The sequence below is a fragment of the Kogia breviceps genome, chromosome 3 (assembly GCF_026419965.1).
Source record: "Kogia breviceps isolate mKogBre1 chromosome 3, mKogBre1 haplotype 1, whole genome shotgun sequence".
Lineage (NCBI taxonomy): Eukaryota > Metazoa > Chordata > Mammalia > Artiodactyla > Physeteridae > Kogia > Kogia breviceps.
Window position 1 is genome coordinate 152,413,843 of NC_081312.1, and position 19,396 is coordinate 152,433,238.

The window sequence follows — 19,396 nt, forward strand, 5'->3', positions numbered from 1 at the left end:
TATTAATTTTGTTAGGAGTGCTGATGATGTTGTGGTTGATGGGAAATGTGATTCTTTAGAGATCAACGCTGAAGTATTTAGGCGTGAAATGTCTCGACGTCTGTAATTTACTTTGAAGTACTTCAGCAACAGTAAAAAAAGATGAAGCAATGTGGCACAGTGTTCACTGTTAAATCGACGTGATGCGCATAGGGGTGCCCATTATACTGTGTGCTCTCTGCTTTCAAAAATGTTTTAATATTTTCTTAAAAGAAAAAAATTCTTAAAATCCCAGGGCAATCATATCAATCACTGCTTTATAGTCATTGACAAGGCAACTGATTTTAATCAGCCAATATGTTGTTTGAACAGAGAACATTCTGTTATAGCTAATGCTGACATCACACAGCAAGAGAGAGCCAAATGTTGCTGAGAAATGAAAAACAGCTGGCCAAGTGGCAAGGCCACCAACAATTCTGTGGCTTTTGCTGAGAACTCTATTTCTGAGCACAGGCCTCCCTCTGAGTGCTTCACAAAGCCAACAACAGAGGTCTGCTTTGGGAAACCTTGCCGGGTGATAGCCGTTGGTCAACCAAGCACCCAGTGGAGGCAGAGAAGGTCAGCGTGGCAACGCTGGCCTGTGTTGCTCCCACAGGCCTATAAATAAAGCCATAGCTACAGGGCTTCATTTAACCAACCCAGAGCTGTCAGAGAAAAATCACATTACCTGTTGCTTAAAAGACGTGAGGTCTAGTAAGGATGGACAAAGCACCCGCCTTCCTTTTAGGGGCCCCGTAAGTAAAAACATCATGTCATGAACTCCTTGACGGCAGGGTCCACGCTTTTCCTCTTTGCACCCTCCCCTGATACCTGGCAGAGAGCAGGCACAAATAAGTTTGTTCAGTGAATGAAAGCTCTGGGTTCCAGATTTGCACACTTCTGTCCACTTGAAAAAAAAAAATCATGTCAAAGTACAGGCCGAACCTAAGGACCTAGGAAGGTACTGTGGTAAGTGTCTTGGGAGTATTCTGCCCCATCTTTCTGCTTCTTAAGCTTAACTGATTGGATCAACCTAGGAACTAGATAGAGCATCACTTGGAAATATGAACATTATCCCGGAAGAGATTCTGTGCAGGCACCATAAAGGCCTTTCAATCTTATTAAGACATTAAAAGATGCAACTTTTAAAAGGTATGATCTTAAATGTTTTTGTGCCCCACTATCAACTAAAAGTCAAACGTCATTTGAAGAAAACGGTAATGCATGTGGTTCTCAGTAGACACACCTGCTAATGGAGTCTCCCCATGCTGTGCTTAGGAAGGTGGGGCTGGCTGTCTCCCACAAGCATCTCAATTCACCAGGCTCCCAAACCAAAAGCACTGTTCTTGACAGACCGTCCTTGTGCCTGTCAGGGTCTCTTTCTCTCAGGGTCTTATTCGAAGTTGCTTGTAAACTAGATTGGACATGTCATCAGCCAGGGTCATGCTTATTCAGTCAACAAACATGGTCTGAGCACCACTCACACCTTCAGCAGACAAAAATTTCACCGTGGGCTTCCCTGGTGGCGCAGTGGTTGAGAATCTGCCTGCCAATGCAGGGGATATGGGTTCGAGCCCTGGTCTGGGAAGATCCCACATGCTGCGGAGCAACTGGGCCCATGAACCACGACTACTGAGCCTGCGCGTCTGGAGCCTGTGCTCCGCAACGAGAGGCCACGACAGTGAGAGGCCCGTGCACCCCAATGAAGAGTGGCCCCCGCTTGCCACAACTAGAGAAGGCCCTCGCACAGAAACGAAGACCCAACACAGCCAAAAAATAAATAAATAAATAAATAAATAAATAAATAAATAAATTTAAATACTTAGGCTTACAATTGTACATGTTTAAAAAAAAATTTTTTTTTTCACCGTGAACTGGGCCATGCCCTAAGTTAGGTGCTGGGGTGTGAACACTGTGTAAGTATCAGATAGAGGGTGAGACTTGGGTAGCAGGAGATAGTGGCAAAGAAGTCAGTAAATAAAGCCCTGCCGGGCTTTGATAGAACAAGTTGCCTCTGGATGGAGCTTGGGGGCCTCCATTCTGTCTGTCTCCTCCTACCTGACCCTGAACATCTGGGATGACCCTCAGAGCTCAAGTCTTGGAGACTCAGCCCAGAGCACAAACCTTCAGTTCCAATGGGCCCTTCTCTCTTTGTCCCCTGACACCCATCATGGTGGCCCCTCCAGGTGTCCCACAGTTTTGTCTTGGGTGGACCTACTCAGTACCCTCTCCCCCTAGACCCTCAGCATAGGCACATCTACAAGGCAAGGAGTTTAATGGCCTCTTAACACATATTCTCTTGTGTGCTCCTCTCCATCCTCTGTAGGACAGGAATTCTTTTTTTTCTTTTCTTTTTTTTTTTTTTTTTTTGTGGTACGCGGGCCTCTCACTGTTGTGGCCTCTCCCGTTGCGGGGCACAGGCTCCGGATGCGCAGGCTCGGCGGCCATGGCTCACGGGCCCAGCCGCTCCGCGGCATGTGGGATCTTCCCAGACCAGGGCACGAACCCGTATCCCCTGCATCGGCAGGCGGATTCTCAACCACTGCGCCACCAGGGAAGCCCTCTTTTTTTTTCTTAACATTTATTTTATTTATTTATTTGGTCGTGCTGGGTCTTAGTTGTGGCAGGCAGGCTCCTTACTTGCGGCAGGCAGGCTCCTTAGTTGTGGCATGCTCACTCTTAGTTGTGGCATGCACATGGGATCTAGTTCCCTGACCAGGGATCAAACACTGGATTGGGAGTGCAGAGTCTTAACCACTGCACCATCAGGGAAGTCCCTAGGATGGGAATTCTTATGTATAGTTTCCTGAAAAGAAAATGGAGTCTTAGAGAGGTTAAAATTTGCCCATGGTCACATGGCTAGTAAATATTAAACCTGAACTTGAGCCCAGATCTGATTTCCACACAATCATCCACACATCCAGTTACTTTCGTGTGCTTATAAGAATGCCAAGAGTCTTGTCCACAGCAGTTGCTAAACATTTATTGATTGGATTTTCCATTTGCAAAGAGATGCCCTTACCTTAAAATAGAATTGCACTCACTTCCTCTTTAAAAGAAAATTCTGAAAGTTTTAACTCCAAAACAGGCCATGGGAACATTTAAGGCAAAGACAAGGCCTAAGGATTAGAATAGCATATACAGAATGAGGGGCCCGGGCAACAAGTTCTGATTTTACAGCTCTCCTCAGCTTCACTATTTAGCTGTTCCCTTTCTCAGTTACAAAAGAGGGGCAAGGAACAACTGTCACACATACGTCAAAACACACATCCTTATAGGACCTCAAGGTGACAGTGCTACTACACAGGCAGACCTCACTTTTATCGCATTTCACAGATACCGTGTTTTTTACATACAAATTGAAGGCTGGTGGCAACCCTGCATCAAGCAAGTCTATCGGCACCATTTTTCCAACAGCATTTGCTCACTTCGTGTCTGTGGGTCACTAATTCTCACAATGTTTCAAACTTTCATGGTGATCTGCCATCAGTGAACTTTGCTGTTACTAAAATTCAGTGAAGGCTCAGATAATAGTTAGCAATTATTAGCCACAACGTATTTTTTTAATTTAGGTATGTACATTGTTATTTTAGACATAATGCTAGTGCACACTTAATGGACTACAGTATAGTGTAAACATAACTTTTACATGCACTGCGAAGCCAAAAAATTTGTGTGACTTGCTTTATTGCAAGATTTGCTTTATTGCGGTGGTCTGGAACCAAATTCACAATATCTCCAAAGCATGCCTGTGAGCAGTAACAGCCTAGAACATCTCAAAAAAGGGGGAAAAAGGACATGTATTCTCAACTCCTAGGGATGAGATAAGACACTCAGTTAGAATGTACAGTCTTACTATGCACTCACGGCTACCCTGAGGTCCTCTTACTACTGTCAGTATACAAATGGGGCACAGATGGGTTTTGAAACTGGCCAAGGTCACACTGGGACTGAACACAGGCCATCTGAAGCCAGTGCTGGACACTACGGGGTCCTATGATTTACCTGTTTAATTGCTACCTTAGCTAAGATCCCAACTCTGACATTTATCAGCCTTTCAAATGCAGGCAAATGAACTGCTCTGCACCTTGGTATCTTCATCTATGAAATGTGGATACTAATAACAACCACCATGGATCACTGGAGGATGAGAGATGGGGTTTTGCTGGGTGTATAACAGGGGTTCAACAGAGAGAAGCACAGCTTCTCTGGCCTTGATTGGACTTAAAACCACGAACTTTAATAAAAGAATGCCACAAAAGGGTGAATTCATTCATTCAAAAGTATTAACTAGTTATCTCTATGTGCTAGGGACTGTGCTGGGTACACTGAAATACCCAAGAAAGACTTGGTTCCTGTCTGCAAAGGAATTCTGAGTCTGTAGGGGATTTCGTTTTATATTCAAATGGGTAAGAATCAAAAGAATTTTTATCAGAAAATAAGCTTAAAATGTAATGAAGTAGGATAAGCCCTATCAGATACATTTTAGGTAAATAAATAATCATTTAAAAAGAGATGGCATTATGGGACTAGGCCTACCATTTATATAAAACTTAGCTATGACAAAGGAGGAATCATAAATTAATGGAGAAAATTATTTAAAATATGATTGAGATAATTTTGGTAAACTGAGGGGAAATGAATTTAAATCCTTGTGCGAACCAGTAGCGTGATAAATCAATGATGGGTTAAAGGGGTAAGTATTTTTTTTTTAAATCTGGATGCAAGCAGAGTTGAACATTCATCAGACTTCTGCTTGAGGGGTGAGAGGGTAATTTTCTAAACTTGTAAGAAACAAAAGAAAATCATAAAAGTGACAGACTTGACTGCCTAACAATTCAAAGCTTTTGAATATAAAAAGAAAAAAAAAAAACTAAATCAGAAGGGAAACAACAGCCTGGGGGAAATATCTATAGCTAGGCCAGTACAACAGAAAAAGGGCCATTATCTTTAGTATAGTAAGAGTTTGTATAAATTGAAAAGGAAAATATGAAAACCCCAATAGATAAAATGGCAAAATTCAGGAATAAAAAATACAACAAGTAAACAATTTATAGAGAAGATCGTTCAGCCTTGCTGGAAATGCAAAGCAAAATAATGAGGTACCATTCTTTGCCTGATGAATTAGCAAACACTAAAAACAATTATAATATCCTGTGCTGGCAAAGGTATTCCTGGCAGCATTGTGACTGGTACAGCCCCACTGAGAAGCAATTTGGAAATATGTATTGTAAGTGAGAAAAAAATGTTCCTACCCACTGACCTAGTGAGATCACTTTTGGGAAACTATTCTTCAAAAATAATTGGGAATATGAAAAAAAAAGGCCTTCAATATAAAGATGTTAATCCTAGCATTATCTATAATCATGAAAAATTGGAAGCAATCCAGGGCGCCCTGGGAGAAGGATGGGAGGTTTCCAATCAGCCTCCAACTGTTGGAATGAAAGCAGTCCTCACTGAGCGAGGTGCCAGATGACCATCCTTTGGTGAAAAAGACCCTCTCTCCAAGTCTTAAGCTTTCTCATATTTCGCCCCTTACTATAAAAAAAGCACACATGCTTGTACATTTAGTAAGTATAATTTAGGAAAAAATATCTTTTTATAACCTATAGTCCCATCACCCAGAGATAAGCACTAACCACATAAACTTTTGATTTTTTCCTATCTGTATACATGCATCCACTACATATATTTGTTAAAAAATAGAATATTGCACAACTGCTTTTATAGCTACTTTTGATATTAATGATATGACAATATTTCCATGCACTTAAATGATCTTCTATTACATTATCTGAATTGCTGCACAATATCACCCTGAAGGATATACTGGAGTTTATTTAATTAATTTCCTACAGCTAGACATTTAGGCTGGTGTTTTTGTCTTTTTGTTTTTGCTATTATAAATGATGCTGCAAGGAAAATTCTTGTAGCTAATTCTCTGGACACAGTTACAATTATTTCCTTAGAATAGATTCCTATAAATATAACTCATGGATCAAAGGACATTCAAACCACAAATGTTTCTTAATATATGCCAAATTCTCATGTCTTTACTTATTAGGATCATTTTCTATAGTTTTTAAATGTGTGGTAATAATTTTGTAATCAAAATCAGAATCATCATCATCATCATATTATGATAGAAAATGAAAGACTATTGTTTCATTTCACTTGTGGCTTTTTTTGGCCTTGGTCTTTGAAGACCCTAGGGCAGATGCTACCTATTTGCTTATTCAAAATCCATTTCTTCTTTACCCTTAGCTTAACAGAATCTCAATTTGTCTAGAACAGGACATTTCCCAGGTGGTAGAGAATGAGAACTGATCTAAGCTGACCATGATAAGACATTTGTCTGCCTCTTTTTTTTTTTTTTTTTCCCTGAAGGTGGGTGTGGGAGGGTGGCCTAGGGACCCAAGACTGATAACAGTATCCCAAAAAGAAATCTGCCAAGGGAGTTTACAGGGAGGGTTGTGGTACCACCCTCCTGCCATGAATGCAGATGTGATGGACAGAGCTTAAGAAGCCATTTTATCATCATGAGGAAAAGGACAGTCAAAGAAACAAAATACACAGCGCCCTACACCAAATATCATGGAGCCACTATACTAATGCTGGCAACTGCCTGCCTTAGGACTTCTCTTTTGTATGAAAAGCATAAGCCCTCTTTGTTACTTGCAGCCAAAAACATTCTAACTAAAACATATCAAAAGAATGATCAATATCCCCCACTGAAAGAAAAATTAGTCTTTTAAATCACAAAGGTAGGAGATAGAGCAATGCTCTCACAACTGCACTGAGTTAATGAAGTGAGCATAAGAACACAAATTTGAATTTGAAATGACATAACTGAAAAGGGTCAAAAGCAAATGCCACGTATGGGTCAGGGTTTAGATGGATCAATCACAGGGCCCTAGCAACTCCACCCTGGGTCACTCCCCTTCATGGCAGAATGTGTTTCTTTCTGCCTGCAATGAATGAGATGGAGACAAACATCTTAAGGTCATATGCCAGAAATCATCTAAACTTTAACAACTGGTTCATTCTTACACTTGGTCCTCCTTCCTTTGATCTCTTCAGAAGCCCTTCCTTTTGTCAGAACACTTAAGTCCCTTTTCAACATTCTTCAGTAGGCTGAGGCGTTATGCCCTCTCCAGCGGGTGGACAGAGTCCCAGCTTACCTCTGGCAAAATGCAGCTCCTGTTATTTTGGAAAGCCTATATAAAGAGCAGAAAGTTTTCTTGTAATACTTTCTGGATTTTGGTGTGAAGTGGTCCTTATAAAGGGAGCAGTAAAGACAAAGGTATCTATCTATTTTCCTCCTGGGGGGTAAAAAGAGAAGTGTGTATAAAGTGTTCTTAAATGAAAACATCCACATTGGTGTCCCTTTTTCTAGCCTAGTTATAGTGTTTGATTACCAATTTCCCTTTCAGGGCTGTGGGTGGCTGCTCTGTGAAGTCGAGAATATTCAGCCACAGCTGTCCTCTCAGCAACGCACTTCGGGAACCCATTAGGCCCAAGTTCCTCTGTGCTAACTAACTGCCACTTGTCAAGACTGCCAGCCTCACATCATGGTAATTTATCAGTGTGTGGTTAATCGTTCCCTTCAAAGGGAAGGGGAGAAGTTGATTTGAAACATTCTGAACAAAGGAGACATCTGAGGGCTTCTTTGATACGGCTTTGTGACAGTGGCAGGTCACAGTCACAAAGCAGGACTCCAATGCTGCTGGAGGAGACCGGGTAACTCGGGAAGACAGGGCACTCCCCTTTAATGATAGGACATCTTCTTCCGCCTGGGAAAAATTAGAAGTGGCCACACCTGGAAGCGGGTGCAGCCCAAGGTCTCTTCAGTTCTCAGGGGCACAAAGAATGGAACTTTAACAACTTGCTCTCATTTTGTTCTGAGTTCTCCCTCCTTTCAATTCTTTTCATTGCTATGTTACCCCTTTATCCTTCCTAGCTACTTTGAGTCCTCCAAAGATTGAAGAAATTGTTCCAGGCAGCTGAAAGTAACCCTCAAACCATCCCGGGCTTCCGTGAAGAACTCCAGCCCTGGGTGGGATCAGGGGCAGTTGAGCCAAGGTGGGCCCAGCTGGGACCCTGTCGCTGACAGAAGCCCCCCATCTGACCCTGCCCAGCAGTCTGAGGCTTCCAGGCCTATCTGTCTGGATAGGAGACACTTGGCAGGGGAGGCATTGCTGCCACCACCCCTCTTCTCCCCACCTCTTCTCCTTTTCCCTTCTTCAGAGGGAAAAGGCATGCAATCCCCAAGAGCCACTTCAGACGGAGTTTCTGGTTAATTATTCTTTCAACAAATCACCATCATACTTGCTTCCACTTTATAGAAATTCACTCTGATCCTCACAGCACCTATTCCTCTTCCTCATTTCAGACAATGGCATCACATCATCCATCCACCACCACCCCAGTCTTTGCCTCCCACATCGACTCACCGAGTTCCACCAGTTTAGCTCCTCAGTATTTCTTAAATCTCTCCAACTCTTACACAAGCCCTCATCATCTCTGATCTGGACTAACACAAGCTAATTCTTTTTTTTTTTTTTTTTTTTTGCGGTACGCGGGCCTCTCACTGTTGCGGCCTCTCCCGTTGCGGAGCACAGGCTCCGGACGCACAGGCTCAGCGGCCATGGCTCACGGGCCCAGCCGCTCCGCGGCATGTGGGATCCTCCCGGACTGGGGCACGAACCCGTGTCCCCTGCATCGGCAGGCGGACTCTCAACCACTGCGCCACCAGGGAAGCCCCCGCAGAGAGCATTCTTGCCCTCTTTTCATCACGTGAGAACACAATGAAAAGCTGACAGTCTGCAACCTGGAAGAGCGCCTTCACCTGACTTGACCATGCTGGCTCCCTGATCTCAGACTCCAGCCTCCAGAACTATGAGAGGCTGTCCACAGCAAAGGAATCCATAAACGAGACAAAAAGACAACCCTGAGAATGGGAGAAAATATTTGCAAACGAAGCAACTGACAAAGGATTAATCTCCAAAATATACAAACAGCTCATGCAGCTCAATATCAAAAAAAAAAAAAGGGCAGAAGACACAAGTAGACATTTCTCCAAAGAAGACATACAGATGGCCAAGAGGCACATGAAAAGATGCTCAACATCACTAATTATTAGAGAAATGCAAATCAAAACTACAGTGAACTTATCACCTCACACCAGTCAGAATGGCCATCATCAAAAAAATCTACAAACAATAAATGCTGGAAAGGGTATGGAGAAAAGCGAACTCTCCTGCACTGTTGGTGGGAATGTAAACTGATACAGCCACTACGGAGAACAGTATGGAGGTTCCTTAAAAAACTAAAAATAGAACTACCATATGACCCAGCAATCCCACTACTGGGCGTATACTCTGAGAAAACCATAATTCAAAAAGACACATGCACCCTAATGTTCATTGCAGCACTATTTACAATAGCCAGGACATGGAAGCAACCTAAATGTCCATCAACAGAGGAATGGATAAAGAAGATGTGGTACATATATACAATGCAATATTACTCAGCCATAAAAAGGAATGAAATTGGGTCATTTGTAGAGACGTGGATGGACCTAGAGGCTTCATACAGAGTGAAGTAAGAAAGAGAAAGACAAATATCATATATTAACGCATATATGTGGAATCTAGAAAAACAGTATAGATGATCTTATACCATTTTTATGCAAAGCAGAAACCGAGGCACAGACATAGAGAACAAATGTATGGATACTAAGGGGAAAAGGGGGGTGGGATGAACTGGGAGATTGGGACTGACATACATACACTACTATGTATAAAATAGGTAACTAATGAGAACCTGCTGTATAGCACAGGGAACTCTACTCAATGCTCTGTGGTAACCTACATGGGAAGGAAATCCAAAAAAGAGGGGATATATGTATATGTATAGCTGATTCGCTTTGCTGTACAGCAGAAACTAACACAACATTGTAAAGCAACTATACTCCAATAAAAATTAATTATTTAAAAAAAAGAACTGTGAGAGGCTGTTGTTTAAATACCCAGTCTATGGTATTTTGTTATAACAGACTGAACAGACCAAGACAATGCTCTTCTGAAGCCTCCACCCTCCAGCAAAAAGAATCCCTAGAACTAGGGGCAGGAAGGCTGCTCTATGGATACCCAGTCATTCTCTTCCCCAGGCAGCCTGTCACTTGCTCAAAAGGCTTATGGACACACTGGCCTTGGTGCCGGGGAGAGAATGTGGTGTGGCCTTGACAATACCTACTCCTGTCATGGCCACCCTGACTTCTGGCCCCTTTGAGTATCAACTGCCAACAGCAGTGACCCACCCTGAGGCCCTGATTCTGCATCACACTTCTAAGTGACCAGCCAGCTCCCTGGTGGAAAGCTGATTACGCTGGGCCCTTCCTCCCGAGCACACAGTAATTTACCCTCACCAGGACAGACGTTTACTACGAACTGTCATGCCTCCCGGTCCCCCAACCCGCAGACTTACTTAATGCCTTCTGTACTCCACAGCACCACCTCCAACCAACCAACCAACTTCTCTGCAGATGAAATGAAGCAAGGTCTACTCGTCACAGGATTCTTGATCCTCCCACAAACCTTATCAGCAGAAGCAGCAGGCCTTCCAGAACTCTGCTGTGCTGCCTGCTAGAACACCACATCTTGCAGAGCTGTGGGACGTAATGCTTCTCCTCAGAGCCGCAGTCCAGGGACTGAGGGATCAGGGATGGAGATGACATCTCCCATGTTTATACCCTGTGAGCTACCCTTAAGATTTCTGCTTCCTGCCCCATGTTGCTGAGCTCTGGCGATCTGGAGATTTTAGTACCCAGGAAAGGATGCTTCTACGAGTAGGTGGCATAGGAGGATGTGTGGCGTGCCACCAGGCCATTTTGGGTTTCTTGGGCTTCTAGGGAACAGCATCCTCATAGGTGGGGATGCAGAGGAGGACAGACTGTGGGGTACCCTTCCTTAGGGGGCTTGTTTGTGGCTGGGTCTGTGGGCTGGAGGCCTCCTTAGAAATGTGCATGTGTGTATGTGGTGTACATATACACATGCACACACACTGGACAAATGAAAGGTGTATTCAGCAAGTTCCTGCCAGGGTGGCTTCCTGATTCATCTTAATCCCCCTGTGAAAATAGTCCTTAGTGTACACAGGGAATCCAAGCAACCAAGTCTGTACTAAGAAGCTCTGTCAATTCCCCAGGCATCTAGAATTCTGTAAGGCCCTCTGGGGACGGGACCACAGCTCTGCATCCTTGGTGCCCAGCACAGTGTTGGCACAGCAGGAGCTCAATAAACATCTGTCCAGCAGTCAGTGGGACGGTCAAGGCAATGGTCTAGAACTCCTTTAGCCAAGATTCCCAAAGCCAGCCTGGCTCCAGCCCTTCCTGGATTTTCAACTCTCTCTTGGACTCCTTGAGATACTCTGATAGTCTTCCAATAAGTTCTTGGGTCACATAAACTAGGCAGTCTTGCTTTTTGTTTTTGTTTTGTTTTTGTGGCTGCGTCGAGACACGAGGGATCTTAGTTCCCCGACCAGGGATTGAACCCGGGTCCCCTGCAGTGGAAGAACGGAGTCCTAACCACTGGACCACCAGGCAAGTCCCTAGTCAGTCTTGCTTTTAACCAGTACATTTTCAATACCTACACAGGACTCTCCACCATCCTAAAAGGAAGTCTATTCTCCTAAAACAAGCTTCTGGCCCCTTCAATTGGCTAGGTGAGGCCTCTCAGAGGTGGTCAGTTTGTTTCCTCGGTCCTTGGGCTTCTCCAAGTCTGTGGTCAGTCAGGCTCTGCTCCTCAACACCTTTTGTTTGTTTGTTTTTGTTTTTGCAGTACGCAGGCCTCTCACTGCTGTGGCCTCTCCCGTTGCGGAGTGCAGGCTCAGCGGCCATGGCTCACGGGCCCAGCCGCTCCGCAGCATGTGGGATCCTCCCGGACCGGGGCACGAACCCATGCCCCCCGCATCGGCAGGCGGACTCTCAACCACTGCGCCACCAGGGAAGCCCCACTCAACACCTTTTTAACTATCCACAGAGTGTGTCCCAGACACCTTGGAAATGAAAGCAAAGCTATAAACGCTCTCCCTAGAAAAAAAGCAACACACACACAAAACACTGTGTGACATTTTAAGGGTTGTGGGGACTCCAAGTTAAGAACTTATGATCCTATGACATATAAGAAATATATATCTTGTCTTCCTCCACGGTTCCTGGCTCACAGTTCCTGAGCGCTAAGAGCAATGGGAGCATCTTTTGTCACAATATTTGGTCTCTTGTCCTCAGTTCTGAGTTCAGAGCCATAAAGGTGAAATGGGTATCTTATTATTCATAACAAGCCCCTTTCCGTCAAAACTGGGTTTATGTCAAGGAGGTGACTTTTGCAAAGGACCTAAGGATGGGGGCTGGTTGCCAGGGGAACCAATCATGAATAGAGGGGTGAAACTTTCAGTCCCTCTGGGGAGGGGAGAGGGCTGGAGGCTGAATCAATCACCAGTGGTCAGTGATGGAATCAATCATGCCTAATTAATAAAGCCTCCATAAAACCCTAAAAGGAGAGGTTTGGAGAGCTTCTGGGTGGGTGAACATGTAGAGATTTGGGGAGAGTGGCAGACTTCAGAAGGGGCGTGGAAGCTCCGTCCTTTCCCCATACCTTGCCCTATGTCTCTTCTATCCAGCTGTTCCTGAGTTATACCCCTTTATAATAAACTGGTAACCTAGTGAGTAAAATGTTTCTCTGAGTTCTATAAGCAGCTCTAGCAAGTTAATTGAACCTTAGGAGGGGGTCATTGGAACCTCTGATCTACAGCCGGTTAGTCAGAAGCACAGGCGACACCCTGGGCTTACAACTTAAGTCTGAAGTTGGGAGGATCTTGCAGGACTGAGCCCTTCACCTGTAGGATTGGATGCTTCCTCCAGGTAGGCAGTGTCAGAATCAAGTTGCATCGCAGGACACCCATCTGGGGTCTGAGAAGTGCTTGGTGCTTTGGGGAATCCCTCCTCCCCGCAACCCACATGCATGCTGGAAACTGGGAGCAGAAACCTTTTAAAACTCTTACTGAGCGTCACCTTACTCCCCGTCTCTGAGGGCTCCAACCAGAGTCAGTGACACTGATGGCTGTCAGACACACCCTGGGTGCAGGGGCGGGGCAGACGCCTGGGGAAGGAACCAATGGCAAAGCTGCGTCCTGAGGCTACACCTCAGGCTGTGAAGCAGCATTGTTAGAGATGTCTTCCTTCTCTAAACATCTCCAGTTTCAAGGAAACTGGTGTTTCTAAAAGGTCATCTGGTTTGGCAGCCCTGCAGCGCCAGAGGGGAGAAAACTGAAGGCCAGGGAGGAATCTGCTCAACCAGTAGTAGCAGCACTGGATCCCTCAGCAGGCAATTACCTACTGAATGAGAAGAGCATTGGACAGGGCACCCACTGCGCTGCGGAAAGGACCACATTACCTTTGTCAGCTGCTGCTCCGAGGAAAACCCCAAACCAAACACCGTGTTGGCTCTGCTGTCGGCCCACTGCCCAAATTTCTGCGATGTTTTGGTGAAAGTCATATTGGGTGTGATTGTGCTGTTTATGATCACCTGCAGCGAAACAGCCCAAAGAGTCGACATTTAAACACTGAATTAGACACCAAAGTAACTCCTTAAAAAATCCGCTGTTGGCAAAGCTAGTAGGTAAAGCCTGCATCCCCACTGTTATATCTGGTCCTGAGTTCTTCCTCTCCTGGCACATCCCACGCTGAGTCATGTACACACAACCATGATAAGAGGCGATTTCAGAGACTTAAAAACAGTCAGCCTAAAATAAGATCTCACAGGTTATCAGTGGGAGAAAGTCTCTCCTAAGTAGAGAACAGTTTCCAAAACTGCTACTTATTTCCGCAAAGCTGTCGCACATCCGATTGCCTTTAACGGCCCAGCCATGTCACACATCCTCTGAAGAACCACGCTGCCTACATTTTTAAGTGCCGGGAGCCCCGGGGTCCAGATCAAACCATTTAAAATTTCCATGAGCAATGGAGGCTTGCTGCTTCCCCACGGGAAAGAAAAGGTACACTCTAATTGGGATAATTTGTGGAGGGTTAATTTACAGACTAATTAGACAGGTGTGAGCTGGGTGTATGGACAGCGCAGGGACCTGGTGCTAGCTGCTGCCACCTCTCCTCGGCTTTAAAGGAGGAGGCGGTGAAGAGGCTATGGGACGTGGAAGGAGAGAGTCATGGAGCACAGGCTGCCTTAACGAGAGGGGAGACCTTCTGTTGAGGGACACACCAGCACATGGTGACCTCACAAGAGGGGGAGCCAGTGGGACAAATGCCCTCACCTCTGCCGTTCTGATTTCCCGCCACTGGCCAAACCCAACCAGAAGCCGGAGGCCCCGCAAGCCCACTGATGTCATCTGTGGGTCAGCCCCTCAGGGACCAGAGCAGGGTGAAGAAGAGTAGAGGATAAATGTGGAGGTAAAAGGATGATATCCAGCACACAGTACATTCATTCATTCAACAAACATTCACTGAACATTCACTATATGCCTGGTATTCTGCTAACCAAAGACACAAAGAGGAAGAGTCAAGATTCCTGGTCTTCAAGTTGCAGGTAGTCATGAAGAGGGTAGAGACATGTAAGTAGTGTGAGCTAAGACACTTTTATCACATGTTTTTCAGATAACTGAATGCAACAGTTAGTAAAGAGCTCTGCCTGCTGTCTCCGGACACTATCAAGAAATGGGGGCAGCGGAGGGAGGTGTGGAAAATGCAGATCTAAACCAGAGGCAAGTACAAAGTAAGGCATCCGGGACCTCGAAGGCTGGCTGGGTTCTGGCTCAGCCCCAGGTAGGACCGATGGAGTGAAACCAAGGCAGGCCAAGGGAAAGCATGTGGTTGGGAGTTGGATCAGAGTAGATCATGTGATCCCAGGAAGCCAACCCTGATCACCTCTCAATTACCAGAATCCTGGGAGGGCAAACCGATGACCACACCCATTCTAAATCTTTCTTCTCCTCACAACAGACCTCTGCCCATAGGTCAGCTTCCACACCCTCTCCCTGAAGCCCCCTTGAAAGGCAGAGGACAGAGGCTGACACACCTCTGAGGCCTGTCCCATGTCCCAACCAGGCTGTCCCACACTGTCAGTCAAGCTGGAATAAGAATGGTGATGCCCACTGGTCATCTTTAGATCGCTTTAGAACTTAACAGTTCCTAAGGTAGTTTCTCAGTCTTTCATCTGATCCCCATTTTTACAGACGGGGAAACTGATGCTCAGCAAGCTCCAATGACTTGTTCAAGGTCATAAAACTAGTAACTGGTTGAAAAGAATATAATGTATGTATTGCTTACATAAGGCAATGATTAACTAAATCTATATTTACGCTTCTTGGGTGTTCGTTCAACTTACTTACTTACTTATTTAGGCTGTGTTGGGTCTTCGTTGCTGCTTGCGGGCTTTTCTCTGGTTACGGCAAGTGGGGGCTAGTCTTTGCTGCAGCGTGCGGGTTTCTCACTGCGGTGGCTTCTCTATGTTGCGGAGCATGGGCTCCAGGCACTCAGGCTTCAATAGTTGCGGCCTGCGGGCTTCAGCAGTTGTGGTTCGCGGGCTCTAGAGCACAGGCTCAGTAGTTGTGGCGCACAGGCTTACTTGCTCCACGGCACGTGGGATCTTCCTGGACTAGGGATCTAACCCATGTCCCCTGCATTGGCAGGCAGATTTTATCTATCTATCTATCTATCTATTTATGGCTGAGTTGGATCTTCGTTGTTGCACGCGGGCTTCCTCCAGTTGCAGTGAGCGGGGGCTACTCTTCATTGCAGTGCGTGGGCTTCTCATTGCGGTTGCTTCTCTTGTTGCAGATCACGGGCTCTAGGCGCGTGGGCTTCAGTAGTTGTGGCTCATGGGCTCTAGAGCGCAGGCTCAGCAGTTGTGGCGCACGGGCTTAGTCGCTCTGCAGCATGTGGGATCTTCCAGGACCAGGGTTCAAACCTGTGTTCCCTGCGTTGGCAGGCGGGCTCTTCACCACTGTGCCACCAGGGAAGTCCTGGCAGGCGGATTCTTAACCACTGCGCCACCAGAGAAGTCCCATTCAACTTCTTAAATCTGTAGACTCATCAATTTTGGAAAATTCATCAGTTTTTGGAAAATTCTCAACCATTCTCTCTATGAATATCACTTCTGCTCCATTCTCCCTCCTCTCCTTCTGGGATTCCCAATACATGTATGCTAGATCTTTTGAGGGTGTCCAACATGGTTTATATTCTTTTTTTAAAAAACATTTATATAAATTTTTATTTAAACAGTAAGTCAGAAATCTTACTTACATTACTTTCTTTGTTCTCCCAAAGGCACACCCCCACCCCTTATAGGATATAAATGTTCATCGAAACTGGTTTGTGTTTTGTTTTAAGGAGAGAAGAGGGAGAAGAATGAGCCTCCAGCTAAACTGTCGCGGCATCTACAAAGAAGTAGGACACAGATCAGAAGCCAGTTTGCCAGGGTCTCACAGTGCCCTCACTCAGCAGACCCAAGAACAAGGCAGGGTTTGGGCCATCTCTCCTCTTCTCCACCTCTGAGGTGTGATTTATTTTTGTTTTCTCTTCCCAGTCGCGGACCACCTGGAGTCCTGGGGCGTCACAAAGCCACGAGGCTGCCAGGGTTTGGGGCTCCTCTGGTACTGGTGTCACCGGCCAGTGAGGGAGCCCTGCAGGCACCACAGGCCCTGGTTAAGGGTCACAGTCCCCGGCCACCGGCAGGTATCACAGTGCATCTTCTTCACTGCAGCCTCCGCCAATCATGAAGTGGAACTCCTGGAGGATCGAGACACGGTGGAAGTGAACAAAAGCGCCAGCCACCACAAAGATGTGGAAGAGCTGATGGGAGTGAAACCAGATGTCACACTTGCCGGGAAAGAAGTGCTCGGGGATGCAGGCAGCGTACAGGGCTGCTCCTGTGATATACAGGCTGGCCGTCAGCATCAGCCAGCCAATCTGCCTTATGGTGGCGGCCTTCAGGAAGCCCTCCGAGATGACATAATGCAAGGTGGGAATGATGCCACTCAGGCCAAGGCCCAAGAACACTCCTGCTCTCACTCCCCAATACTGCGGGGTAGCAAACATGTCTCACTGGGAGACGATAATGGCTGCAAAGCCCAGCACACAGATGACAATCAAGTAGATGAAGCACGGTTGTGGGTTACAGTAGAAAGAATAATAAAACCAAGGGACAAAGCTTCCCATAATCAGAAGAGCAATACCAGAGAAATCCAGTTTAGAGAAGAGATGGGAGACCCCTTCTGAGTGGCAGTAGACTGTGTGCAACAGCCATGAAAAAGAAAGGCAGAGAATGGCCCCCAAGAAGAATAATCCAAAGACCACCTTCTCTTGCAGGGGGGCCACAAAGGAGATGTTTGGACAAAACATATAAAAGATCCCCAGGCACAGGAAGAATACACAACCTAAGAGATGTGGCCAGATGTTGCCTGTCTCAGTGTGTATTCTGAAAATGCTCTTAAAACAGGCCCAGAAAGAAGGCCTGGGGGCCGGTGTCCATGCAAGAGGAAGTCGTTATCCTTGAGCCAGTCAGGTAGCACATCATGAGGCATTACTTGCCACCGACCTCCCCAGACCTTACACACAAACTCCTCCATTCTCTCCATGGCGTGGTGGGCTTGTAAGAGGGGGGACATGCCCATAAACCCCTCTTCCTCCTGAGATGTTCCATCATCGCAGCGACGTTCCTCCAAGCTTTTTTTATGATAGGAAGAAAGGACAGATGCCTCTACAAGTGGCTCCAAATCTCCTTGGTGGATGTCATTGTCACCTCTCCTTGTACCATCAAGTTGGTGCCCTCTTCTGAGCCTTATATCTGGCTCTGGAGTCCTGCTGTACTCCCGTTGGTTTTCTGCTGTCTCGTTCATGGGATACCTGCGCCTTTCTTACAAAGAGGTCTTTCTGTTCCTTCTTCTTGGGAGGATGGACTTTTAGGATAGTGAGTTGACCCAGAGCTCGCCGCCGCCTTGCCACGCATCTTGGGCTCCTGGGAACCACGGCTGCCGGGACCCCAAACAAGCGGAGGGGCTGCCCGCTGCCGCCGCCATGACCCAGCATCGCGGTTTATATTCTTATCAGTTTTCATCCCCTGATTCTTGGGTCTCTCCATTTCAATTTGGGTATTTTCTACTGATCTGTCTTCTAGTTCACGTGTCTTGGCTACTGATATATCCAAACGGCTGTTAAACCTATCCACTGAGTTCTAAATTTCAGACTTTGTATTATTTTAGTTCTAGAATGTCCTTGTGATTCTTTTTAAAAAAGTATAAATTTCTGGGAATATCCTCATTCCTTTCAACTATTTTGTTCATTTTTTCCTATATGTCCTTGAATATATTACTCATAGTTATTTTATTAATTTTATTTTTTTCATAGTTATTTTTAAATCCTCAAATGTCTAGATTATCTTTGAATCTGTTTCTATTATCTGATTTTTGCCCTCTTGATTCCAGGCATGAGGGAATTTTTTCACTGTATGGTAGAAAATGGGTATAAAAGAACTGTTAGGGCTTCACATTATGTTACCATCTACAGATAGAGTTTTCTCTCTCCTCTGCTAGGCAAGTAGGGTAGATCGGTAATCCCTAACTCAGTGACTAAGGGTCAGGGCTCGGTTTCAGTTCTGGTAATGCTCAGTTTGCTTCTGGTTCGACCCTGTTTTTAGGGCAGGCCCTCTAAAGCTTTCAACTGAGAACCTGGCAGGTCTTTAACTGCTCTTCCCTGAAAGAGAGCAGGAGATTCACTTCTGTCCATCACAGGTTTCCAGCTTCATTCTGTAGCCTTCCAAAACCATGCATCTTCAAAATCTGGCAAACCTTGAAGGAGAAACTAGCCATGTATTTGGGGCCACTCAAGTCTCCAATTTTGTCACTCAAGTTCCAAAATCTCTGCTGGTTTCTTTGCTCCCTAGGTGTCATCTTTCCCAGGAGCCAAACCTGGCTTTTCAGTGCCTAGTTACTTCTAGAATCAGTGAGTGCCCCAGGTGAAAAGGGTATGCAGACGTCTGCCCAGCGTCCATTCCCTATCCCTCTGGGGTTTTCATGTCTTTACTGTTCTCTTCTCAGACCCCTTGGCAGGTCTTTGTTTTCTAAGCACTGTAAATCTGAGGAAAATTTTACTCTGCCTTTCAGAAATGTCCAGTTTAACTCATTATGCTGGCACAGACTTGGAATTCAGCAAATGTCCTGTGGGGAAAACTAGCCATGGGTTTGAAGCCCCTCAAGTCTCCACCTTTGTCACTCTAGCCCTGTGCACTGCTAAATGTTTCCTTAATGTCTCTTTGTCCCAGCGGCATCCCTATACATGGGCCAAGCCCCAGTCTTCAGGCAGCACCCA

The 19,396-nt window shown here is 45.7% G+C and overlaps 1 protein-coding gene and 1 pseudogene across 12 annotated transcripts in view; both read right to left on the bottom strand.

Moving 5' to 3' along the window:
* The window catches only part of HOMER2 (homer scaffold protein 2), a 112,679-nt gene that overhangs the window by 34,411 nt on the left and 58,872 nt on the right, over positions 1-19,396 (bottom strand). For all 12 annotated transcript variants that reach the window (XM_067030001.1, XM_067030007.1, XM_067030004.1 and 9 more), the window contains exon 3: positions 13,473-13,604. In XM_067030001.1, the coding sequence (XP_066886102.1) occupies positions 13,473-13,604 (132 nt within the window). The remainder of the gene's footprint in view (positions 1-13,472; positions 13,605-19,396) is intronic.
* Positions 16,576-18,099, bottom strand: LOC131752701 (adiponectin receptor protein 2 pseudogene; annotated as a pseudogene).